General features: G+C 47.3%; 2 protein-coding genes across 3 annotated transcripts in view; one reads left to right on the top strand and one right to left on the bottom strand.

Annotated features, from left to right (window-relative positions):
* Positions 1–27,349, top strand: part of Dock1 (dedicator of cytokinesis 1) — a 441,986-nt gene that overhangs the window by 170,208 nt on the left and 244,429 nt on the right. The gene's annotated exons all lie outside the window — the stretch shown is intronic.
* The window catches only part of Insyn2a (inhibitory synaptic factor 2A), a 34,531-nt gene continuing 16,069 nt past the window's right edge, over positions 8,888–27,349 (bottom strand). The window contains exons 2-3 of the mRNA XM_026384207.2: positions 23,127–23,198; positions 8,888–9,071 (exon numbers count right to left, since the gene is read on the bottom strand). Of these exons, the coding sequence (XP_026239992.2) occupies positions 8,888–9,071; positions 23,127–23,198 (256 nt within the window). The remainder of the gene's footprint in view (positions 9,072–23,126; positions 23,199–27,349) is intronic.

Consider the following 27,349-nt stretch of genomic DNA (forward strand, 5'->3'; position numbering starts at 1 on the left):
CATATCATAGTACCTTTTTTCCAGAGTTTATTGGCACCCCCTGCCCTCCCATATTTTTTAAAATTAATATATTATAGTCATAGATAACAGTGGAGTTCATTTTGACATATTCATAAATCCATGTTCCATAATCAGCTCCATTCCAAGCCCTTTCCCTCCCTTTCTCTCCCCTTCTCCCTCCGCTGGATCTTCTTCCTCTACTCTTCTTCCTTCTATTTATTATTTTTTACATTAGTGCATTATAATTTTGCATACAGGTGGGACTCACTGTGATACTTCCGTCCATGCACATGGCATAATTTGGTCAATTTCATTCCTCAGTTGCTGCCCTTTCCCATCCTGCCTCCCACCCTACCCTGTCCATTATTGTTAAATTTTGTTACTTTGGCAAAAGATCCACACATAGGTTTTGTTAATTTTTTCATTTCCAGTGCCCATCAGTAAACTCACCTTGTTGAATGGCCTTTCAAAAAAAGAAATAACTAAACAACTTCCTTAATCAAAGGACAGAAAGGCTGCTAAGAGTCTTACTGGCCGCCAGACAGGGCACTTGGTCTCTTGGTGTGTGAGCTGGGTTCCTTCTGCAGACCTAGGGTACAGAGCAGTGAGGTGGAGCATGTGTCTCCTTTAGGTGCACAGCCAACATATAGCACTGGGCTTGTTTTGTTGTCTGTGGCTGGCATCCTGGTAAAGGATGCCCGTGTAGACGAACCCCAGAGAGTGCGGGCCAGCCAACATGCCTGAGTGTTTCCATCCAGTGAAGTAGCCCAGTTTATGTCTCAGAGTTTCAGGACTTGCTCTGCCCAGATTTTCCTTCCTTTCTTTTCTTTTCTTTTCTTTTCTTTTCTTTTTTTTTTTTTTTTGGTACCAGTGAGCCACATCCCCATCCCTTTTGGTATTTAGAGACAGGGTCTCACTGAGTTGCTTAGTGCCTCTCTGGTGCTGAGGCTGCCTTTTGAACTCATGATCCTTGTGCCTCAGCCTCCCGGGGCTCTAGGATTGCAGGTGTGCACCACTATGCTGGGCCAGAATATCCTTTTTAAAGTCTATCTCACTTGAGTTTGGACTATCACAGGTAGGAGTTAGGAAACAAATTGTTTCTATATAAATGGCTTTATTTGTTGTATACTTTTTCATTATTACACTATGTAACTTTGCTTCCTCATGCTCCTCATTAAGACTATTCTTTTCTAGAATCTAGAACACCTTTGTCTGCTTAATATTGAGTAGGGAATGAAGCCCCTGGCCAGGGACTGGGGCAACCCCAGGGCCCCCCTGAGGTCTGGTGGTCCCATACCCTGTGGTCCTGCTCCAGTACACTCTGGCATGCTCCCAGGGGACCTAGGACAGAGCTGAAGGGAGAATGAATGGTGTGTGACTTGAAGCTGATCTAGTGTGCCCTCCTGCTCTGGTCCTTCCTGGAGTGGCACTAGGTTCACACTGGGTGAGGGACCGGCTTGTATGTATGTTCAGATGAGGGATGGCAGGTGTGGATTCAGGGGGTGATGAGGTTGCTCCCCTCTGGTTAGGGGCACAGTCCTGCTCTGGTTAGGGCCATAGTGTCTTGCCACTGCTAGGAGGCCACCGAACTGCCTCTGGTCGGAACCTGGGACCTTGTGCATGCACTGCACTTCTGAGCTCCATGGCTGTGGCTAGGGACATTATCCTAGCTGTGTGTTCCCTTGGTCATAGCCTTGTGGCCAGCAGTTAAACTTGGGAGAGAAGGGTGAACAGGAAGCCCACGAGGATTTGGACGGGTACTTTGGAATGTGGGGAGCTCCTGATTTGTGCTCACATCTTGAACAAAGGCAGAAAGCAGTTTGCAGAGCATGGCATTTCCTCTGAGACCTTGTGATTCTGGATGTCTTTGGGAAATTTCACCTTTCTCAGTAATAATGATAACAATGACAACAACAGTAGTAATTATTGAGCATTTATTGATGTGCTGGGCACCACGTAACTAATGGGAAGACTCTCATTTAATTTTTGCCTTTATCCTGCATATGGCAACTGCAGCAAATACCCCAATGTGCATAGAGAAATGGTTCCGGGCCCTGCAGCTGTGGTGGCAGGACTTGCGTGGAGCCTGGGTTTGATGCCCAAATTTTCTCCAAGTCTCTGCTGTGAGACTGAGTCAGAGGGTGCTGATGGGTGTGGTCCATCTCAGCACCATCAGAGAGAACAGTGAATGGTTCCCTGGTCTCTGCCCTTGTTAGGAGTCAGCTGTCCAGGAAAATAAGCCCCCTTCTCTTTTCTACCTTGAGTAGTTTCCATAGGGTCAAGCCCTAGGGGTCTTCTGGTGGTAATACGGCCAGGCCAGGAGTTGCCTGCGCATCTAATGAAGGGCAGGGCTGCCCGGGTTGGAGGTGCCATGTGTTCTCAGGAGCTCTTAAGGTGAACCTTTCATGTTCTGAGAAGCAGCTGAGACACCAAGGTCCCATCCTTGGCCAGTAGTTGGCCAGGACCCAGGCCCACACCACAACCCTGACCTTCTCAAAAAGAAGTCTGTCTCCTGAACCCGGAAGGGGATTGAGCTCTTCAGGAGGCCCCTCCCAATTCCAACATCTCCAATATTTATAAAAAGACTTCTAAAGTTCTCTTGAATTTATTTTGTAAAACTAAGCTGTCATGGAACAAATCTCGAAAAGATATATTCTGAATGAGCTGTAATTATTTAATGAGCCATGACAACGTCAGGATATTTCAGGAAGGACTTTCACCATTTAAAATTTTGGGAAGGGTCTTTCTGTGGTTGAGTCCCCTTCTGGTGTCAACAGAGAAGCAGGACTGGAACCCTTCCCCTCTGAGTTCAGCATGTCAGCCTTGCCCTCTTCATTTGCCTCCAACCAGGGTGGATGCATTAGCTTCTTAATGTCACCGTTGTTGCTCTGTGAATTTAGATTAGAGCAAGATCGGGACAAAAAGATCCCTGACACGGTGGACAAAAACTTAATCAGTGGGCCTTCCAAGGTGGAAAAGGAAGAGAAAATAGTTTATAGATCTGTTTGGATAAGCTGTACCGTTCCATTGTGCCTTGGAGCTTTCAATCTTCATGTGTTGCTCATTTATGCATAAATGTAGTGGAAATCATAAGACTGAATCGGCTTGAAAACTAAGTAACTGATGAAAATGGATTTTTAAAAACTCAAAGTGATTAAAATATCTTTGGCTAGACGTGCCTCCCTGATGACTTTCTCCTGGATATTGTCAACGGTACTGGTGTGAGCGTGACCTCTGTCCCTGTGGGGCACGGTGTGGGTGTGATGCTGTTGGGCTCACACTGCCCTGCCTGTTTATGTGTGGGGTGGAGAAGTGTGGGACTCTGCCTGTGACCGTGCCACCGGGACCTGCAGTACAGGGCTTCTTGCAATTGCAGAGGCCAGGCAGCTGGGACTGTGATGTCGTGTTTTATGAAAACTCCACTTTGCCGTCAGTTACGCATCATTTGTTTTAGTTCACGGGCTGTGGGGATCCACCATCCTAAGTATTATACACAAACAGCACTCAAGACGAGTCCACCTGGCAGTTGTGGAACTGTGGACCACATGCTGAGGGGACCCAGGCCCTGAAACCAGCTTGGCCATAGTGCCGCACAGGATGAGGAGCAGTTTCACCTGCCCTCCTCCACTCGGTTGCGTAACATATTTGAGTGAAGTATGTGGGTTTATATTAAGTCTAATGTCAGGTTTTACATTTCTCCTCCCTTTGAGAGGCCGTCTGTGCTCTGGGCATCAAGCACCATTCTTTGTGTGCACGTATGTTCTGGGCCAAGGGCCTTGCTTGGGTTAGATGCTCTTGTGTGGCAAGTAGGTAGGCAGGCCACCTGGCTGGTGGTGACCTGGTGCCACCCCCATACAAGAGTGTCCTTTCTGGAATGAGCATTTGTGCACTAACTGGCTTGAGACCTGAGAACGCGATGATGCCTTGGAATGAGCCTTCTCCTGTGCTTGGAGGTGCTGCTGCTTTCCCATGATGGGATTCACTGCCTGCTCACGAGTAAAACGCACTGGGTGGGAAGGACTGTCACATGGGCCTCAATGCAAATCAGCAGGCTGAAAAGGACTGATTCTCCAAAGTGGAAATGTGGCCTCTTTCAATGGAAGGTGCTTTGGAAAATCCGTAAAATTCCCAGAGGCATGTGTAGAGAAGGAAAAAGTCTGTCTGTATCCTTGACTTATGTTTGGGACCATAGGAGCCTCCTGACCGCTGGCCTCAAGTCATGGATACACGTCTGCTTCTTCTACTGTGGATATCTGGATGGGGTGGGGAGTTTGCCGTTAACAAAAACCCAGAGCTTTCACTTAACCTGGGTGTTTTATAAGGACCTGGAATGCTTTCTTAGCTGGAAAATAAGGTGCTGCATGGGTTTCCCAGTGAATGGTGCCTATTTAACCAAGAGACCTAACCAAATCATTCCAATAAAGATGTTACATCCCCCGCATGAGTGTTGATTTTGAGATGTTTATTCTCATGGAATGTAAATATGAATGTGCTTTCAAAAAATGTTGTTTTTTAAACTTATGTTTGCAACAGAAAAAAAATTCATTGTAAATGTTTCATATAGATGGTGTCTGGCTTTTATATACAGGTATCGCACAAACTGTCTCTAATTACACCGTTGGCCAGCAAATCTACTTACAAAACATAAGGCTCCCAGAAAGCCACCCTGACTCATGAGCTTGTGTGAGCAGTCCACTTTTATTTGGTGTTGGGAGAGTAGTTTTCATGCCTTTTTTGTATTCTTGGGGCCTTGATATTTTTTTCAAGATTGGTCACTAATTGTGGGTTTGTAGCAGAGGAAATAAAAACCAGTCATTGGTGAGTAAAACGTGCTCTGTATTTCCTACGTATTCAGACCTGCCTGCAAAGGTGCTTTGAGTTAATTATTGAGCGATGTTAAGAGGTAATCGGTAGCTTTCACTCCACCTGTTATCTGCCAAATGCAGGCCATCCACCCCAGCATGGTTAGTTTATGCTAATTCACTAAACAGGATGTTATTTCTGATCTTTGCATCACATAGCTGTTTACGTCCAGTTAGTGAGCGGGCTGCTCATTTAGCCCATGCCAAAGGTGCTATTGATAGAGCTTTTATAGATAAAAGAGGCTATGTTGATGGGTTGGGTTGTGGTTGATCTTTAGGCAACATGGCACCCTCGAAACTGCCTCAATTAGTCATCAATTCACATTTTCCTTGCTGATAAAAATGCTCCCAAAGAACCAGTCCACCGAGGTGGGTTTTATTAACATGCCATGCTGTTACTATCAGCATGATACAGAGGAGTTCATGGCCATTCTTCCTTTCTAGTTCTTACTCTCTTCTGTGACTGACAAAGATCAGAACACTTTACTCGATGGTGAGTCTTGTTGTAATTAATGATCGTGTGCCTGGGGCCATGGAATGCCTCTGGGGGGTCCTCCAGGGAAAATGGGGTTGCAGAGGCCATCCCTATTCCCTATTCTGTGGGCCGATCCTTAGCCAGGGGCTACAGTACCCTTGATGCCATATGGTGCAGCCACACTTTGCCATCCACACAGGTGCCGCTGAGCAATCTTGCAGGATGCTCAGGAAGAGCCTGCTGGTCGCTCCTGCCCTGAGCTAGTGAGGTGTCCCCTGCCTTGCTTCCTTCCTCATGTGTACTCGGAGGGACTTGGGTGTGGGAGTCTGAGATTGAAGATTAAAAAGCCTTTTGCTTCCTGCAACTGAGTGGCATGCTTTAGAGTGACCCTGGGCACCAGCATGGCAGACTGTCTTTGCTGCATCTCAGTATGTATACAGGAGGAGCTCTGGGGTGGCCTGGTAGGTGGCTGGTGGCTGATGTAGAGGGGCTGGGTGTTCCCTGCACTGCCCTGGGTCAGTGCACTGGGCTTGCCTTCCCCTTGTGCATTTGTCCCCTTCTTTCTCTGAGGACTTATGCTGGTAGGAGGAGCCTCACATCCAAGTGTGTGGTGCATTTGCACCCACAGGTTGTCCGGGCAAGACAGCAGTGGTCTGCCCATGGACACCAGGCCAGGAAGGGGCGCAGCCCAGCAGGGGTGCTCATTTTCCACCTGGGAGCAGCCAGAGAAGAAAGGAAGATGCTGGCCAATTCCCCAGGACTGGAGACCTGCTCGTTAAATGGGTGAGAGAAGCTGCCTACACCGGCTATTCGAGGATTTGTCATGAATGAGTTTAGTTATCTACTTGGAGGTTCTTCAGAAATTAGGCCTCAGGTGACGGCATCTTGGCATTAGCCTGCATGGAGTCCTGCAGACTGTGAAAAGTTCCCGTCTTACCAGCAGCCAAGCCCATGCCCGGTGCACGGCTGGGCAAAATGTGAGCCCCACCCACCCCCACAGGGCAGGCAGCATGCCACACCACGGTCTCCTGCCTTGCCAAGTCCTGGTGACATGGTTGTCAGCCCAAGTACCCTTCCTTTGTTATTATTTTCTCAGATTATTTTTATTTTCTCAAATTATTGAGGCTATGAAATAAATTTGATAGCCACACAGAACATTACCTTTGATTTTTTTATTTAAAAATTAATAAAGAACTTGATGACAAGTATAATAATTAATCTCTATACGTAATGCCATGTACATGTACATATGAGGGAGCACGGGACATGTTACCTTGGTTTTGTGTCAAAGTTTTTGCTTAAATCTGTCAAGAGAAGGATCTCCATCCATCAGTGATGCATTGCAATTGAACCATGAAATGATTTTGAAAATGTTATTTTCAAATGTTTTGGAGGTGCTTTCATTTTCCAGGAAGAATTGGTTTATCTACAGAGTTTCCTTTTTGACTCTGAAAATTTTAACCATAGGATTTTGGTCTAAACTGGTTTGACATGGGGACATCTCCTGTTCCGGGATGCCCTCTCGGTGGGACAGGTGTGCAGTGCTGGTTTAGCAAACTGCGGGCACCTTTCTTCTTTCCACTCACTGACATCACTAGGGTTCTTAAAACAGAAGGAGAGAGAACTTTTAAACATTTTTATAACTTTAGTTAAAAACAGTAAAACAGTATAAAAACATGAAACACATTTTTAAAGTTTTAGTCTACATGAAACAATTGCACTTCCTTCAAGGTACAGGAACAACTTGCCTATCACTCTTCTTGCACAAAAATATTTCTCAGTTCTGTTACTGCTATTCAGGGATTTGAATCCTTACACAATATTTCCACAACAGGGGTGTGTGTTGAATTAAGTATACCTCTGCAGTACTGTTTGAGTAACCCCTAAAGAATGTTTTCACAAATACTCTTCTTTCATCTTTTTCAAGTCCAGATCTGATTGCTGATAGCTAGGTCCTTATAGAACCAGAAGCTTAAAACTAAAACAGAATTGCTGTTGAGTGAGAAGGAGAATGCATGGCAAGAAGTAGCTCCGGTGTGAACCAAGCAGGCTTCGATCCTTTTCCCAACACTAACCACTTTGTGTTTGGCATCTGATCAATGAGGTGTGCACATCGGCACGTGAATAGATATGAAACTGCTGGACAAAAACTCGAAGACTGGGTTTTTCAGTATGTTCACAAACTATTCAAAGTTTAAGTTGTACAAAAAAAGGCAAAGTAAGATCCCTACTTCCTATTGTGAAAAGCAAAAAATTGATAGACAAAGTCATTAACAGACTAGGGGATTTTTCTTTTCTATAAAAAGATACTTGCAAAGGTGCAAAGAAATGAGTGAAAAAATAAAGGAACTAAGATTTACATTGCAATGTGTAATCAAGAGAGAACTCTGAGTGTTACTGTGGATTTAAAAAATACCTAAAAACATTTGATTCACAGCTTTCCCCTAAGTATGTCGTTTAGTACAACTTACTAACAGGTTAAATGTAGGTGATCTTAAGTTTGTCCATTGGTAGCAGCTAAACGGAACACGCTGTTTCTCTTTGAGATGGTCAGACCTTCCATGGTTGTTATAAAGCATAACGAATTATATAAAATGTCTGGCTGCTCTATGGGCGAGCAATGTCTCTGAGGATTGATCCACAAAAACACTTCCCGCCGTGGCAGAGAGCCTGTGATTTATTGGTGACTGTGTTATCCATTGTGTATCTCTATATGTGTTTTCAAATTCTTGCCAGAATTTATCATTTGGCCTTTGGGTACCAAAAGATTAAAAACGAGATCTAAGAAAGCTGAGTGTCCAATAGCTCTGACCCTGTCAACTTGCAATGATTAAAGGCATGTCTTGACTTTGGGGGACTCCTGGCTGCTGGCCATTTGGAAAATGAGCAGTAAACATGTCGTAGGTCTAGAGATGAAGAGGGTGCTCAATTTGAGGTGTCAGTGTGACACTGAGATGTGGTCACTTGGCTTAGCGCTACAGCACATGAAGGCAAATATACATAGAGTCACATTTTAGAGATTATTCATGGTCTCTGACCACTTGAAAAAATTGTGCTTTCTCCAGAATTTGATGTGCTGAAAATTGCACTCGCCCCCTGCTTATTTGCAAGATGGAACGTAAAAATGAAGTCCTCTGCAAACATAAGGCTTGCTTTTTCTTCTCGTTATTTAAAAATAAAGTAAAGGCTGGAAAATAATTATGAGTTTTCGCTGTGCAGAGTGACAGCCTGCCATGGTGCAGGTTGGTAACCTAATCCTTGCAGATCTGGGGGGTTAGAATTTTTACTTATCATCCTTGAGTACATAAGTTTCATTTCAGGTTTTACATCCCACATCCGTGAACTGCAAAGAACAGCTAGCCAGGTGTGACATTGATTACCTTACTCTGTTAATTATCTGGTGGGACCAAGGCCTTTTTGGTACGCAGGGCGAGAAGCAGGGAGTGCGTGGATTGGCACCGCAGTTCCCTCGATCCTAATCGTTCTGGAAAAGGACTGATTTAACTCCAGTGGGTTTTAAAGACAGCCTCGAGACTTCATACCACCAGTGTTAAAGGAACCAGAGTTTCCACCTTCCATGCTTTTTAGACTCAGTTTTGGATTTTTGCTTGGGCGTTGCGGAGTACGTCTCCTGAGTGTAAGGCGAAGGGGCGACCTGAGTTTCCTCGATAGGGTGCAGTTTCCTCAGCACGGGCTGCAGCTTGTCTTCCTGCTGCTTAAAGTCCAGCTCCACACTAGAAAGACAAAGCAAAGCACTCAGCCCTCCATTCTCCTCTATGAAAATCCCCCTCGGGCAGCAGAATTTGGCAACCTTCTACCAGGGTAATGATGGCTCATATTTTGTTTGTAATATAATTTTATGACTTAATATTAAGCAATTGACCATATTACTTCTTAGCTCTAGATTGGTGTACATTATTTCAAATAGGCTGATTTTCTTCAGAAAGTAACGTATTTGTTTTCATGCGTGAACCTTTAAGGCTTTGTTAACATACACAGTTGGTGCCAGAGTATATGTCACATCTGTTGGAATGAAAAACGGGACCCTCGAATGACCTCATTGTTCCACATGCTGTCCACCTGTGCTTCCTGGAGTAAGAGGTGACCAAAGACAGGAGGAAGAGGTCCTCTTAATCCATACAGCCCAGGTGCCTGTCAGCTCTGGTGCTGAGCAGCTGGCCATGGCTCAGAAGCACCTATTTATCTCACCCAAAAGCATTGTGAAATAAAATGACCTTGGCTTACACTCTCCTTGCAAGATCTTATTTGTCTGAGAAACGCCTCAGAGCCACAGGGTCCGGCTAACACTGGGGAACACAGTGTGTTTATCGAGTCAACACCATCGAACATTACTCGGTAGTTATCAAACAGAGGTTTTCAGAAAGCAATATAGATAGTGTTAGGTAAAAAATAACACAAAGTTATAATGACATCGCTGAAGCCATCGTGGGTAAACATGTAGCCAGGCGTGATGTTTGTATCAGAAAGATGGGATTAAAAATGATTTTTAAAAATATGTGTTTTTTCTTACAAAAGTTCTCTGAAGAATGCTGTTATCTTGTCTGGATTCCACTCCCCCGAGTCTGTGAGAGGGAGCATTATGAGATCTCCTACGGTACTTCTAACAGGGGCACAGCCCACGTGTCATTTTTCCATGAGGACCTCCCTTTCTGCTCAGCTCACTGCCTCCCTGGACTCCTAGGGGTTGAAAAGGGTGCTGCCCCCAGCCAGGCTCAGGGGAGTTCTGCTGTGTCCCCCTTGCTTGTGTGGTCTGGATGCCAGACTAAACGTCAGCGGGTTTCAGTAAAAGCTTGGTAGTGATGTGGATGCGTGAGCTCATAATGTTTTATAACCAGTGGAACCGTAAGCCATTTATAAACATGAAATCCTATTGACTTAGAGAACCATTAATCCTAGCCAAATTTTGACATTTTGGAAAGACAAAACAGCAAAGCTGTATTATCTGGAGTTTTCAAAATAAGTTCCAGCCATTTTCTAATGGGCCATTTTATGTTTTAAATTCAGCATTCCATTTTTCTTATTGTCAAAGACTATAATATTACTTAAAAATTAAAAAAAAAATTGTCAGCGAACGTTATGGGCTAGTTAACCCCTGAGCCTAAAACCAAGACTTATTCTTCCCCCTTCCGAAGGCCTCTGATATATGCTGCAGTTTATAAAACTTAGGAAAAATCCTCACGAACTCAAGCCTTGTTAACCTACAGCACATGACCCAGAAGTATAGTCCCTTTTAGGGACATCTGTGGGAAGTGCAAGCCTGAGGATTCTCTGCATGTACAGAATTCCAGCTGCAGTTCTGTGATGTGCCATAGAAAGAACGTAAGGTTCTGCCCAGGTGCTGGGTTAAATCCTTCGTTCTCTTTAAACTTCAATTTCATTCCTTTAGGGGAGATCATTCACTGAATTGTGGTAACTGCCCCGTTTCCCAATGCACCACCAAAACCAAGTGTTTGCAAAAGTTTCCTCCATTATACAATGTGACCCAAATATTCTTTTATCTTTCACTTATCTGCTGATTACTGATTTGCTCATGGGAATAGGATCTTCAATCTGACATTTAGCTAGGCAGACAAGAGTCTTAGTTACTGAGTCTGTGAGGACAGCCACTTCAATTGTCCCAGGTAACTTCTGCATTATTAGAGTAGGGCAGATGCTAGCACCTCCTAGGCTTACAGTGCAATCCCAGTACCTGCAATTATTGAATTCCCATTAAGCAACTACATTGGGAATCCTGTTATTAACCAATTTATCACACCGCAGAACCATGTAATCACAGAGTAATCTAATCTGAGTTCTTGTTAACAAAATCACCTGACGTGGTCCGTGGAGTAAATCCTGGTTGCTCCCCCAGTAGGCTGCCCTGGGAAGCTGCAACCAGGAGCAGGTTTGTTGGTGGAGAGCGACTTTGGTAGCAGGCTTGTGAGTGCCCACGGGACATGCCTGCCGTGGGAGTCAGTGGGGTGGTGGTGAGCTGTGCCCCTTGCTCCTCCACCCATAGCCTCCAGGTTGCAGAGCATCTGCTGGGGGAGGAGCAGCAGCCCGGCAGAGTGGGTGGTGTGACACGGCTGCTGAGCAGGGGCACTGTGTGTTGCTGTGCAGCGCTGACTGCTGGGACTTTTCCTCTTGGGAGGGGGCACACTAGGTCCCCAGGGATCTGAAGCAGACAGCAGACTGGACAGGGCAGTACTACAAAGCTAAAAGTCTGGTCAATTCTGGGTGACATACAGTAGAAGTGTTTGTGGTGCTAAGGAGCCAAGTGGCCAGAAGAAAGCCGTACCTGACCTCTTGGTGGGCAGATGGACGACCTGGACATTCCAGGGCACTGTGATTCCTGTGTTGGTAGCCCTCCCTCCTGTTAGTGAGTTGTCCAGATGGGGGATGGGGGCTGCCTGGTGGAGGACCGGTGACCCACTCTTTGGTCTTTGCCGTCTGCTGCTTGCATATGCCGTAGGGCGGTACCATCTTTCCCCTTGCCTCCTCCTACCTGGTCATTCTCCCACCTGGAAAGCTTTTCCTGGCCCCTGGCATGGCTGGCCACCCCCAGACCCACTGTCCCCCAGGTAAACACAACCTCTGCACTGGCTGACCGTCTTCCTACAGGTCTCCCCATCCTCCGTTCTTTATGAGTTCCTTCTGTGCATTAACCTTGATGAATTATCACATTTATTTCCATATTATTCACCTCCATCTCCCTTTGTGCAGTGGTCTTGCCTGGGGAAGAGCATTATCCTCTCTCTGTTCCCAGCACCCGCAGCAGGGCCCTGTCACTGCCTAAGTGACACCTGGAAATGAATGCACAAGAGCAGAGTCTGAAGGCAGGTCCCACCTGGGTTCTGGTCCTAGTGGCCCAGGCCTGCTTTGTTCTGGCCAGTGGTATTCTCCCTGCCCCCACCTGCACCATACCACAGAAACACAGAGCTCCCCCTGGAGGCAGCGGGGAACACTGCAGATCTTTCCAGAGGAGGGTTCCAGTGCCTACTCCCTCTTGTTAGTTCTCTGCAGGGAGATCTTGGGTACAGGGGTGGCATCAGCAGAATGCCTGTTTCTCGCCAGCTGCTCCTGGCTCTCTGCTCAGAGGGTTCTGGGCACATGGTTTTACTCCCTTTGCATTTGTCCTGTGACCACACTCTTGTTTTACTTATGATGTTGCTTCTAGATGCCATTAAAGGCAATGCACCCGTACCAGGTGGTTTGGAGTGCCTTCCTCGGCACGAACAGGTGGAAGCTTATCCCACGACCACCATGCAGAAGGAGCTGGGCTTCCAATCCTTCATCCCTTAAGGACTCGCTACAACCATCCTGTCTTAATGCCCTGTGACACTCAAGGCAGGCCTCTGGTGTGTTGCCCAACTCAGGAGGAATCCTGGGTTTGTAACCAGGCAGGGCTGTACACGTCATGCTGAGTGCTTACTCTCAGCTTGATTAGCAGCCTAGAGAATGTCCTGCCTCTGGATTTCAATGCATGAAAGGCTGGGGCCCAGCTGGCCCTCCCTGAGTGTCTGTGTTGGACGTAGCCAGCACATTGTGCTGGGTGGAATGGAAAGATCTCTGGGCTTCGAGGCTTGTTTACAAGATGTAAGCCCAGGAATTGGAGCTCTCTCTAGCTCTCCTTGCCGTGCTTGAGTCTCCATCCTCTGCTGATGGCTGAACCATCCAAAAGAACACTGAGTTCCTGGTACAGGAAGCCCTGTCACGGTGCATACCACCATAAAGCAAAGCCTGGGCCACACCGTGAAGATGGTGAGGTGCAATTAAAGCATCTGGGGAGAGGTTTAATTTATTTGGTTAGTCTTTTCTCTTAAAAATGAATTTTCAGAATAGGGACTGTCTTCAAAAATTATTATTCTATTTCCAAAGAAGTAAAAATCTGCTCTAAGCCTCAGGCTGTTCCGTCAGCCCACTCAGGAGCTCTTATCTTCTCCCCGGGGAAGGTGCTAGGTTTTGTAGTAACACTTCCAGCCGCTTCCTAGATGTTGCAGAGCAGGCCTTGTTTCTCCAGTTTCTACGATTTGTCTAATGCTCCTATAAATACTCAGGCCTGGCCAGCTTCCCTCCAAGCTGTCGCCAGCTCCTCCGGTTAATTTCAGAGGACTGCATTAAACAGGTCTCCCTTTCCAGGCCTCTCCGTGCAGCAGTTACGAGTTAAAAGCAGGTGAGTGTGGCCTGCAGCACTTGCTTGTTTTCTGGAGTGGAAGGAGATCTGAAATCTTTTGATTTCTCAGCCTGCTAGGCCACGTGGCTCAGTGGGCTGTGGATGGAGGCCTCTGCTTTTAGTTCTCTTTGAATTAGATCACAGAGTCCTCGGTGCTGACTGTGGCTCTGCGCTGACTCATGCTCTACCCCTGTGGATAGACCTGCTCACCTTGGGGACCTGAGCTCCCTTGGCTGTGAAATGATGGTGGAGAGGTGCTTCTACTCACATGGTGGTCCCAAGGAACAGCCATGCTGAGCTCAGGAGAGCCAGCACATCGGGGTGTAGCTGTGAATAGGACAAAAATATCCCCGAAGCATGATAGGCGATGTCTGGGGACCTAGGCCACAGCCTGGGCACCTTTGTTAGCACCTGGGCAGCACTGTACTGTCCAACGCAGACTGAAGGTCAGGTGCAGGTCCAGGCCTGCTTTCTCCCTCTCATGCCAGGGAACTGAAGCCTGTCCTTTCTTCCCGGGCTTCTGCTTATCTATGTCACTCTGACTACCCTTCCTGGAAGAACCAGGACCCAAAGTAGTCATTGCTCTCTTCTAAATGTTTCTCCTGGGAACATCTGAGGGGCAGTATCAGTCCAACACGTCCAGAGCCAGTCTTTCCCCTGTCTGCTTCTCCATCCTTCCCCTCGTGGCTGACGGCCACCATTCCTCCAGCAGACCCAGCAGAGCCCAGCCCAGTTGTCCCTCCTGCCTCCACATCAGCGGGGTCCCTGGATCTGCCTCCAGCAAAGCCTCCCTGAGCTTCCCACTTGGTGTCCTGGCCCTAAACTTCACTCTCCATTTTCCCTTTGGCCATCAAAACAGCTGGGCCTCCTTTCTCTTCGTTCACTCCCACTCGCCACTGGCAAGAGTCACCTTAGGAAATCTGGCAAATTCCACATCAAATTTCTGCTCATTCTTCAAAACTCAGGACACAGATTGCCTCTAGTGGAGGTTCTAGAGTAACCAGGGCTGCCCACCCCTCTGGGGGTATGCAAGGAACTTTCCCCTGGAAGGTTTCTCTCCCTGTTTCTAGGGGAGCGTGTCTCACGGTCAGCGCCCGCTGGTTTCTCTAAGTGTGAATTCATGGAGCCACAGCCCAAGCTGGATTCATCTGTTGTCTGGGGTGCATTTAGCCCAGTGCCAGGCTCTGAGCATGCCCTCTTTGCTTAGTGAATTGACACAAACCGATGAACTAAACCAAACTCCTCACTCCTAATCTCAGCAGAATGCTGCTCTGTTGTCTGTTGTACATTTAACATTTGTTCTATTTATAGAATTCTTTTTTTTTTTTTTTTTTTTTGGTACCAGGGATTGAACCCAGGGGCTCTTAACCATTGACCCACATCCCTAGCCTTTAAATTTTTTTTTTTTTAATTTTTGAGTCAGGGTCTCACTAAGTTGCTCAGGGCCTCCCTACATTGCTGAGGCTGGCTTTGAAATTTGCAATCCCCCTGCCTCAGCCTCCTGAGCCACTAGGACTACAGGGGTGCACCATCGTTCCCAGCTAGACTTCTATTTGTTTTTCTACCTACAAAATCCATTAAAATATAAATAGATATATGGATTATATATATGAATGACATATATAGATCCCATTTAAATAAAGTATTTGTGATGTATAGTTACTAGCTTTCTAAATGTTGCAATATAGAAATGATTCACCTCAACTTTGTATCCTTCCCTCAGCACTGTTTCCACATAGTAGGCGCATGTTTACAGAATCACTGTAAGGTTTAAAATACCAGAAATCAATGGCTAATTGGTAGTATCCATCCTGGAGCTATAAGATCTATTCCCTTTTCCTGGTATGACCAGGAAATTGTGATTAGTTTTTAACCAAAGCATTAGCCAGGCATCTTAGTTATCACCCATACTCTGGAGGAAGCACCTAGAAGTGACCCTTCTGAGTACATCCTGGGCCTCTTCCCAGACCCCGTGGAGATCTTGCTGTCCATCTTGCCTTCTGCTCTCGCAGGCACCCTGGCCTCATCCGAGTGGTGGAGTCCACGGGCAGGTCACATTTTGGCCACGGAGAGGTAGAGGTCGACTGAAGCCATTTTTATGGCCTCTGTCTATGAACAGTCTCCCCATTAAAGAGGAAGACTGTCATGTGTGTATATCATATGTCATAGTCACAGAAGCCACAGAGGTCATACACTGTAACTAGAGGGGATGAGTGATTCACTGGATGTAGCCTGAGAATGTGCTGCTGTCCCTGACCTCAGAGAAGAGCACACAGTGTCTCTGGGGTGCTACTTCACTGAATGAAGAGAGCACAGGACTGGTTGCACTGATCCCCAGGGTGCCAGGACTTGACCTTGATCCTGGACATCACCTTGATGCCCTGCTCATTTTGAATATGGGTGGGTGCTTTCTCCAGGTTCATGGTGAAAGCCACACTTCTTCCCCGAGCCCCAGCCCAGAGCTGTTTCTAAGTGCCCAGGAGCTCACCGTCCATCCTGACGTTGGTGAAAGAACCATCTGCACTGCTGCATGACATCAGGCATCTCATCACATGACATCAGACTCCTCCACTCCTGGTGCCCCAAGGAAGTCACCTCTAGGAGCCATCCTTTCTAGATGGCTGGTGGAGGTGGGTGTGGTGGTGCACACCTGTAATCTGGTGACACAGGAGGCTGAGGCAGGAGGACTGCACGTTCAAAGCCAGCCTCTGCTACTTAGCGAGACCCTAAGTAACTCAGTGAGACCCTGTCTCTGAATAAAATATAAAAACAGCTGGGGATGTGGCTCAGTGTTTGAGTCCTCCTGGGTTCAATCCAGGTACAAAAAAAAAAAAAAAAAAAAAAAAAAAACTGGCAGAAGGACAAGGCTGAGAGTCAGTGAGTCCATGCAGCAGCCAATGTGTCCTCCAGATGCTGTACAGATTCCCCAGGAGAGTCCAGGTGAATGCCAGGCTTTGTGGCAAGACTGCAGCCTGTATTGAGCCCCCAAAGATATGCTCTGTGATCTATAAATAGATTCATTCGTTTCCCCATGAAATGGATAAGGTAGCTCCCTTAGCCTGTTCTGGGTGAGAGCCTGCATAGCTTTTCCCTTTGGGAATAACCAAAAATGAGGGTCACTCACATGATTGGCCTTCCTCTACTGAGTAAAGTTTAAATAATTGCTTTACAAATAAAATGCTGAGAAGAGTGATCAGTTCTCAGTTTCAGGACTGTAATCAGATTTATAACATCTCCCTAAGGAAAGTAAGGCGTTAGTAAAGGCTACTAAAAGGGCTACAAGTTAAAATCCTTACAAATAGGGGGGGGGGAGAAAGAATATATTTTTAGAATTCTAAGACAAGAGAAAAAAGAACTTGGATCATCAGCTTTGGGAATATTCAAGGAGAATTTTGAAGCCTGTCAAAATCGTTGGTTTCCTCTGACTTTTAATCTACTTTATTAAAAAAAATTCCCTTACAGCAGAATAATATTGTGTAAGGTAATATCCAGGGGTCCCCTTCTGTCATCTCCTGCTGTCCCCTCCCTCCCTGAAGGTGCTAAGTGCAGAGTGCTGAGCCTTAGGCTGAAGGCAGGTTTCCCCACTCCTGTCCCTGCTGTTGACAAGCGGTGTGACTGCAGAGAGACCAGGAGGCATGTCCACCGTGGATGACCGCCTGGTGAGCAGGGTTGTGGCCTCCATGCAGACAGGCTCTGCCAGCCAGGGCTGGCCCTGATCTGTGTGCTGGTGCCATCACCTTGTCAACAGGGCACTTTAGCCATGGTGCTTCTGCTGCAGCGGCTCCTTGCTGGACAACACCCAGACGGCTGGCTCCCTGTTTGAAGAAAGCTTGGGATCCTGGAAGGACCACTGCACGTGCCTGGCAGGAGGTCTGTGAGCCGCCCAGGCTGTGCTCACAGGCAGGAAGCCACAGGGACGAGTTCAGAAGGCACACTGCCCTCGTGCGCATTCCTCGTGCATCTGGTCCTCATCTTTCCTGAGATCCTCCAGCCATTTTGGGAAGGAACTTGCCTAACTGAGGAGCTTCCTATTTGAGAAAAAGTCACTGGAGTGTTCCCTAGCTGCGACGGGAAGGGGTGCCCATGCACAGCCAGGTGTCCCCTTCTGTCCTTGGAGGTGATCTGGCTGATCTGGCTGTTGCTGCCAGTTGTTCCTAACCAGCTGAGGGGCTCTAGAGAATGCAACTAGGTCCCCACTAGCCTGGCGTCCTTCCAGGGTGACCTCTGCTCCACCCTGTCTGCTCTGCCAGGAGAAGCATCCCTCCTCCCCTGATGCCGCCGCCGCCTCCTCCTCCTCCTCCTCCTCCTCCTCCTCCTCCTCTTCCTCCTCCTCCTCCTTCTCTGCCTTTCATGTCCACGCCTCTGTAGTGTACCTTCAGGTATCGAGGGTCCCTTTTGTCCCGGCTCCACTGTGGATCTCATTGCAGGGTCTTATGGTGAGGGGTGTGTGGTGGGCATCTTCTATCAGATTCAGATCTGTCCCCATCTCCCAGTGGCTGGAGCACAACCTCTTTCCTGGGAGTCGCTTGGACCATGCTTATTCCATAACCACACATAAGCCCCAGCAGAAGAGGGCTCAGGCATTTTATTAAATGCTTGTTTGAGATTCTGTCTACACTGGACCATCGTGGATCACCTGGATTGATGATGGTAGAGAGCAGGGCCCTCCACAGGCTCCCTCCCTCTGTGCTGTTGAAACCAGAGGCCCAGGGGACCATGGTGCTCCCCTCCACTCAGGTGCCAACCCACTCGCTGCTCCATGGCATGATTGTAGTGTCACTCAAGGCCACCTGCCTGGTGGCCTTGGCGATGCAGAAACGAAGCCAGTGTGGACATTGTCTCCTGGAGAACACACTGGCTCAGATTCTGACACTTCACAGGAACATTTAATATTCTGGAAATGATACTCTCTAATTAATCTGAGTCAGCATTATTATTATCTTTTAAATCTTGCTTCCATTTCCCAAAAGCCTTTGCACTGTGTTATTTTCATTAAAACATACAAATTAGAATTCGGGGCATTTTCTTGCAGTATTATCTTACAAATTAACCATTTCAGTAGAGGAGGGAAGGGGTATGTTTGCCTTGGTATCTCTGATTGTTCCTTTCTGAATCGAAGTCTGAACAAAAGGTGAGTCATGGGTAGCGTGACTCATCAGATTCTTGTGTCAGGAGTTGCAGAGAGAGACTGGAGACAAAAGGATTTCAGCTGCTTCTTAGCAAAGATTATATTGGTAATTTATCCTTAAAACATTCTCTGAACTAATTAAACCATATTTTGACAAGAAATATGGATGATAAGCCAGAAAAGTTTCACTGAAAGAAAACTTCGGCTTGAATCTCTTTTAATCTTCTTTCACGCTGAGACATTCCTTAATTTGAATATCTCCATCGGGTCCAGATCACAATCAAAGGGATGTCATCTTAGGGAAAAAAGTAACTCTGTCAACCATCTCAGAATTTCCAGCTACCACTTTCCGGAGCCTGGTGTTTCAGTGGACTGGGGCAGAGCACTGGGTTCCCCGCTACGTATGGAGATCAGTTTGCCAGGAGGGCAGGGATGCTTCTGGGTGGAGAGACGCCTTGTGAGCGTGCTCGCCTGCACCCCATGCGCACACCCCATGGGAGATCTCAGATCCTTTCTTTCATAGTTGTGAAAAATAGGGTCATGGATTCGGGGCTGGAAGGAATCCCTTGCTGCGATTCTGCAGGAATTAAAGGTGAACAGACACCTGCCCAGGAGAGAGGCCACAGCTCAGCCTGACCTCCAGGGCACCCCTATCTGAGCGCCAGGCTCTGACAGCCTGATGTTTCCAACGTTGTGCTTTTAAAATTGCTTCAAAACGTTTTGTCCTTTTGATGTTTTTCCCAAGTCCTGTGTACTTCCATGACAGAATCATTTTTTACAGAGAAATACATACTGCCACCATAGCAAAGGTGCACATTTATTATGGGACCATTTTGGTGAAACCTCAGGCAGCATTCCGGAGCGCACCCCCTTCTCATCTCCCCAAGCCAAGCTTTCCTGGAACACGAGGTTGTTATACTGCTCCAATAGGCAGTTGGGTTTCCAGTAAAAAGCAATGTTTAAATGCAAGACAGGTGAGGTCAATTTCATTGACCTCCAGAGCCCTCCACCTGCCAGCAGGCAGTGTGACAAATTGCAGCACAGGGACCCAGCGGCTGTCATGGACTCCTGTGTGCTCCAGCCTCTGGGACAACCACAGCCTTGTGGTGTTTAAGGTTTCTTTATTTTGAAACTTATTTGTGGGACCCCAAATATTGCAAAGGTGCTCCAGGCCTCCCAGGGGAAGTAGAAATCATGGGTGGGGGTTCATAGCAAATTTCTTGATCCCTAGAGCGCAGCCCTGGGACCGCAGCACCTGGGTACCAAAGCCAGGCTTGGAAAAAACTGCAAGGACTCTGATCCAAGCCGACCTTGCCCTCCTGCAGGGCTCTCTGTGGAGGCCTTCCGTTCCCCTCTCCTAGCATGTCGATCTTTGATATCTGTGTGGGATCCTTGAAGCCCCTTAGCCCACAGCTGTTTAACCCAGCTGTCCCCCCACACCCACAACGTTGCCGACAGCACAAGAGACCAATGCTCCAAGGCCTCTCTCTTGCTGAACGTGACCCTCTGCCCTTGACGCTGCAGTTGCGTGCGTGCTAAGATGTCGTACTTGCTCCTGGACTAGTTCTGCCATTGGTATTCAGTTTCGACATGATTTAATCATCCTAATGTTGCAGAAACCAGAGACGTAAGAAAGAATTGTCATTTTTGTGAGTCTGGAAAGAGCAAGGTGCTACTAAATATTGGGTGTGAAAAAAGTGGGGGTGACTCCGGGGTGCACTCAGAAGCCTTCTGAATGAGCTTCCTTCCCAGAAGTCCCTTCATTCTAGAGAAGAAAAGCCGCTTGACTCCCGGAAGACAACTTGGAACTCTAGTGGTGGCCTGGGGTCTTGCCTTCAAGAAAACATTTGGGCCTCGCTGCCAAAGATCGGCAGAGCTTTAGGTCATAGAGATTCGAGATTCCAATTTCCATGACTTAAATTAGGCATTTCTTCCCGCTTTCACAGGAGAGCCAGAGTGGGCACAGTGTCTCTGTCCTTCACTTGGCAAGAATTCCTCGATTTTAGAAGATTGCTCTGATGTTTGGACACTCCTGGCTCTTTTGGACGGGAGGCCAGTGTGTTGGGATTCATGCAGGACGCCGGCTGAGCCAATCCAAATAGTAACCACTCCATGCTAATTCCCGCAAAGACAGATTACAGATTCCTTCTCAGTTGTTAAATCACTTCTCATATTACTTTTTATATGAGTCACCTCTGGATTTAGAACAAAATGTATTTAAATTATTTCAGTTACATTGGAGGGTGTCCTAATAAATTCTTTTTTCAGTCACCCAGGAAATGTTAAATAGGTTTAGGCTGACATGCTCACTTTCTGAACACTCCTGGAAATCTTTGCTTACTTCTGCCTTGCTGCATTAGAAGGCTAAATAAGCTTTAGCTCTTGAAGTAATGATGTAGAGGATGTTGCCTTTGAAGATGATTTTAGAGAGTGTATTTTTTTAAGGGAGGAGAAGGGGTTCCTTTTTACATTTTTAGGTATATAACTATTCAGTTATAATCGTTTTTTGACAATTTGACAGATCATCTCTGAGGAGATGCCTGGCACTCTACATCATCCCCTCTTTTCCTAACTTGCTGGTGTTAGTGGGGGGTCATTTTATGTCAGTTGCATCCTTTCACCATTGATTCGAAACGCTCTTTCGCAATATGAAGGTGGTGAAAATATTCATATGAGGCAAACCTCTCCAAAAGGTTGCTGTCTCTGAGTTTGGAATTTGGAGTTCTTGAAGAAGAATCATGGCATGGGTCCTCATTTCACATTCATATTAGCGATGGCCAGGGGCCATCTGTGCCTTCACTGGATGCTGCAGGGACCCTGGCTCCCTGCCTGCTGCCCAGTGGCCTCAAAGCCGAGGTTGTTCCATAGGTGAGCTTTCAGCATCAGTGCCGTGGACATTTTGGACTCAATGACCTTTTCTTATGGGCTGTCCAGGATGACATCAGCAGCGTACCTGGCCTCTACCTACTAGAAGTCAGCAGATCCCCAGCTGTGACAAAGGGACGTGGCTCCCTCCAGACTTGTCCCCTGGGAGTCACAATTGCCCTGGGTTGAGAACCTCCATTGTAAGCAGTAGGCTGATGTGGAATCCGGTGCCCATTTGTATCTACAGTTTCCTCTACCTGCTCCCTGGCACCGTCTCTAGGTGACCGAGCTCTTTCTTTTTTTGTGGTGCTGGGGACTGAACCCAGGGCCTTGTGCATGCAAGGCAAGCACTCTGCCAACTGCGCTGTATCCCCAGCCCCCAGCTCTTCTTCTTTTGATGAACTTGGACCCCACCTGCAATTCCCCATCTGGGGGAGAGCAGGTGCTGAGCTGAAGCTGTTCCAATGTAGAGGATGTTACCTTTGAAGATGATTTTAGAGAGTGTATTTTTTTTTAAGGGAGGAGAAGGGGTTCCTTTTTACATTTTTAGGTATATAACTATTCAGTTATAATCATTTTTTGACAATTTGACAGATCACTAAAATTATTCTTCCCAAAAGAAAATCTTCAAGTAGCTAATGGGTATAGGAGAAAATGTCCCCCATCACTACCCAGCAGAGAAATGCCAGTCAGAACCACAGTGAGATCCCGTCCTCCCCAGGTAGAGTGGCTGTGATCAAGGAGACAATAATCACAAAAGCTGGTAAGGGTGTGGAGAGAAGGGTGGTCTCACACACCGGTGATAGGAGGTGCTTCGTACGGCCTTGAAGAAAAACAGTATGGAGGCTCCTCCAAAAACTAGAAAAACGACATGATCCAGCAGCGGCCACTGCTGGTGTCCACCCAGAGGGAATGGGCTTGTAGTATGTACGACATCCCCGCCCTCCGCACACGGGACGTGGGTCAACCCAAGCCTCTTCAGTCTTCATTTTAAAGAACCAGCCACATCATGACATCTCTCACCGCTCTCACACTTTGTTTGGAATATTACATTTAAAAAAAAAATAGGAAATCCCTCTGAAGGATTTGACCAAGTCATAAAGTCAAATGACAAAACACACCACCACCACAACAATGGGGAACAGCTCTAGGGACTCCAGAGAGGGGCTTCTGATCTGTGCCCCAATCCTCTGAGTTCCCAGGAAGTAATCCCACCTGTGGCGTGAGCAGCCTGGGACCTCGGTGGCATTCCTAGTGCGTGCAGGTGGTCCCCAGCCTTTGCTCTATGCCATCTGAAGGGCTTATGTTTTACAGCCTCTCCAGAGCACACCGCACGGTGCCCACGGCTATGGGTTCCCAGGGAGCAAGCCATCAAACTGACACCAGCTCTGGAAACCACAGTGCTGCCTCTGCAAGATGAATGGGCTCAAGCTCTCCTTCACCCCGTGACCATGTACCCGGGGCGGAGCGTTTGGAGGTAGTTGAGGATCATGGTCGAGGCAGGTCCTTCCTGCCTTTTCATCTGACAGAATCATCCCAGCATGGCCCCAGATGGTTCTCGCACTCGTGGGAAAACACCATTTGTCACTCAGAATGAGAAGCGGGAAGGGGAGGTTAACATACCTATAGATAATACATGCACTGTTCCTGCATGTGTCACAATTAGCTGTGTCTTGCCCCGTCCGATATGAAAGCCTACAAGATAAGAACAGGAGAGCATTACAAGCGGTGGCTGGGGGTCGCTGGCCGCACAGAGCAGATGCCTCACACCAGATGCTTCCCAGTGCCAAGCTCGTCCCCGTCCAGGAAACCAACTGATGTGTGTCCCCAGTTTGTTCCTGTCCCTGCATTTATTGTACACAAGCCTTGCAGCCTCTGAAGCTGGCATGATCTTTAAAGTAAGTTTAGGACATAGAAATAATAATGATTTAGAAGCACAAGCTACTGGATGAAGTATATAACCTGATTTTGTTATAAGCACAGGGAATTTGGGATGTTTCAGTGCAGCTTTATATTTATAATGTTATGAAGAAACTTTGAGGGAAAACCAGCTGTAGACCTGGGTGGGGACTCCCTGGCTTGCTCAGGCCCACCCCTGTCCTGCCCTGCGGCAGCCGAGTGGGCATGAGGCCCGTGGGCTGCCTCCCCTGCCTGCCTGGTCCAGCAGGCCAAGAGGGGCTTCACACTGCCTTTTCTGTTTTTGGAGGTGCTGGGGATTGAACCCCAGGCTTCATACATGCTAGACAAGTGATCTACCACTGAGCACTAGGATTTTACATTTTTAAATCTTTGAAAAAAGTCAAAAGAATATTTGTGAAACAGGCAAATGATGGGAAATTAAAATTTCAGGGTCCATAAGTGATGTTTTAAATTTTGACAGTAAAACTTTTGAATACATTTTTTAAAAAATATAAAGACCTAGACAGTGGTCTTCCTGTTGCCTCCTGGTCTGTACATCCCAGAGTGTTTACTGCTTGCCTCCTGGGTCCTCGTGAGAGCATCCTGCTGCACTGTCAGCCTCTGACTTACCCTCGCTGGCTGCATTCTCTGGGGAGTTTTGTGCCCTATGAGGCCAGATGGGTTTTGGACTGAGCATGTGTGTGTATGTGTGTATGTGTGTGTGTGTGTGTGTGTGTGTGTGTGTGTGTCTAGGGGTCACTAACTCTCCCTGCTGCTAAAAAGTAACCTTGGAGTTTATTTGTAGTTCTGTTGTTATATAAACTTGAAAATGTGAAGGGCGTTTCTGGGGCAGGTTGGAGCTGTCTTGCACCAGTCACCCCAGGAACTTGTCCAGGGGACTCTATGCTCTTGTGGTTCTCCCACCTACTTGGGTTGGCCTTTCCTCTCTCATATTATCAACATGCAGGTATAGTTTTTCTGCAAATTATTTTGTAATCAGGGACAAACAGAATAATAGGAATCTGTTAAACTTGTGGCTCAAGAAAAGCTTCCATCCAAATTGGTTTCTAATCACTGGGGGTAAATTTACACACACAGAGTCACTCAACAAAGTAATAGTGTGCACAGAGAGTTTCTGTCAACAGCAATAGTCAACACCTCTGTCACCTTCACTATGTACACTTCTCATGTATGCATCATGGATTTTAAATTGAAAACAACTTTTGTTTCCTCATTCTATTTTGCATTACATAAACATTTGACAAAAGGATTGTCTGCTCATGTGTGATTGTCTATGAGCTCCAGAAACTGGAATGTGACCTTTGAGTCCTGCTCACTTTGTTAATCCAGTGGCCACCTCTGCCCCAAGGTGTTGCCAAGCATTTCCTGAGGTTTACTTATCTGAATAGGAACTGGGATGATAATGGCCGGCTCTTCCTTTCCCTACCATCATGCCTTACGCAGGGAGCAGATGCTGGCCACCTGGCTATTTCTTCTCCCTCGTCTTTGTCAAGAGATGGAGAAATATGTGGCTATGCCCTTACCTTCCCCAAGGGCCAGCCCCAAGAATGCATGGCTCCTGGCTGCAGATTTGTCCAGCCATGCAGTCCCCCTACCCAGGGCACAGCCCAGCCCACCCCAAGCTCCCAGGCCTGGTGTATGCACAAGGCTTTTCTCTGTCCAGCTTATCCTCCCTGAGCTTGGCTCAAAGCTCAGTTTTGAACAAGGTCATTTTGCACCATGAAATAAGTGCAAGAGTTGAGCCCGGCCCTCCGTCACATGTTAGTGAAAGTGCTGAGGTGCTGCTGCTCTCCTGCTGTCCTGGTGGGCACACGACTGTGGTCTTTGTGCTGTCACACCAGGCTGTGGTGCTTAAAGAAGGTGGAGTTGGGTGTAACTTCATTGCTGTCTGATGGCACTCTCTGAATTTCACTCCCATAGACCTTCCTGCCCTAGAACTCAGGACAGATCTCCATGGAGCCTCATCAACACCCACATCCCTCTCTGCTCAGTAACCTCGGAGTTTGCAAGTGCTGTGCTGACACTGGAGCCTAGAGTCTTCCAATTAACTGTGCTTCCTCGTTTCACAGAGGAGAACACAGTGACACTTCAGGTCCAGGATCTCATTATTCTTAGACCCCAGGCTTCTGGTGCTCAGTCTTGCCTTGCTTGGGACCTGTGTTCTGCACCTCGTGTAATTGGCAGCTTGGTATTGTCAGAGAATCCGGCAATGACAGGACAAAGGCTTCAGGCACCTGCGGTTCACAGAGGCTTCTTCTGCTGAGGGTGGAGAGATGCAGAAGATTGGCCTCTCCCAAGCCCTCCTGAGAGGGCTGTCCTAATCACCCTGCCCAGTGGACGGTTGCCCCTTTAGAGCCAGGAAGCAGGAGGGAGTTATTAAGTGCCTACCAAGTGACAGACACCATTGTGGCCATGAAGAAGGTGTGTGAGTGAGGTAGAGCCTTCTCCCAAGGCCTATAGTGCAGTGGGAGAGCAGGCGGTCAGACGCACCAGGTACAGGAGGATGGCAGAATGAGCAGTTAGGTTCTGTATAGTACGGGGTGCTGTGAGGAGCGGCTCTGGCTTGACCCCCATGGAGGTGGCATCTGAAGGGAGACCAGGGAGATGATAAAAAGCAGTCAGTTACTGAGTGCTGCAAACAGGACCCCCAGTCTTGGCATCCTGCAGGGGGAGATGACAGCATGTGGCAGGACAAGACCAGAGGCCAGTGTGGCTGCACATGGTGGAGGTGAAGCCAGGTCACCCCAAGGGGAAGCTCGCGGGACATGATTTTATATTTAATGGCAGGATGAGAAGGACACTTCCTGTCAGCCCTCTCCTTCCCTGTCCTGGGACAGTGACAGCATCACTGTCCTCCTCTTTGCTCTCCCTAGTTCCTTCTATCAACAAGGAAATCGGCATTCCAAGAACTTTCCCTGGAGAGACCCTTTGGTATATTTCAAAAGTTTTTGTTTAAATCCTTGTTGTTTAAAGGAATCAAATGCCTGGGGTCCAGAAAAGCCCGTTTGGCCCGTGTCACATGGCTCAATCAAAGGCTGCTGCCACAGCTAATGTCAGCCACTCTGTGCCTGCTGAAATGTCGTAGCGCACACCTTGGTAGAGGGCCTGCAGCTCTGCATCCCGCTGTGCTCCTTGGTTGGTCGTCCACAAGTGTCCTTGGAGCTTCCAAGGATCATTTCATGGCCACATTAATAAATGGGCTGCAGCCACTGAGCAAATGCACACTCCAAATACAGACAAAGCAGGGAAGTTCTGTGGGACAGGACGCACCAAATGCTCTGCTGGGAATCCCCTATGTTCCCTTCTCAATTTGGAAACATGTCACGAAACCAGTGCTTGGAGAGGGTGTCTTTCCATATTGTCATTGCCATGAACAGGGGCAGTCCAGAACCCTCAATCTGCTAGAGTAGATGCTTGTCCAATGAGGGGGAGGTAGAGATCTTTAGTAAATTAGACGCTCTGAGATGTTAGAGCTTAGGTTATTGATCTAAAAGGTGTGAACAAAGCATTTTGATCAAACATTTTTTTTTTTTTGTCCTGAAAGTTGAATGCCTCCTTTGTAAGGCTCCCTTCCCTTTTGATTTGAGAAGTCCCTGCTGTTTGTAGGTTTATGACCTCACTCCTGAGATGATTCCTGGTACCTTCTGGGTGTTTGGCTAATATTAGTTTTGCCAAGTCATTCTCAGTGTTTGTGTTCTTCTACTGAAATCCAGAAAAACACACTAATCTAATCAAAGAATTCCAACTGAGTGCAGAAAGAAGATGAAAAGTGTAAATTGTGAAAAGTTCTTTTCTCACCCTTCTCCCCTTTGGGCTCTGAGGACAAGCACTTGCATCCTACATAGGGGTGCTGTGGCCCTGGCTCTTATCCCACTGTAGATAGCTGTCATTCGCCATCTGAAGGAAGGAGGTTACTGGAACTCAGC

Source organism: Urocitellus parryii, chromosome 5, assembly GCF_045843805.1.
Source record: "Urocitellus parryii isolate mUroPar1 chromosome 5, mUroPar1.hap1, whole genome shotgun sequence".
Taxonomy (NCBI): Eukaryota; Metazoa; Chordata; class Mammalia; order Rodentia; family Sciuridae; genus Urocitellus; species Urocitellus parryii.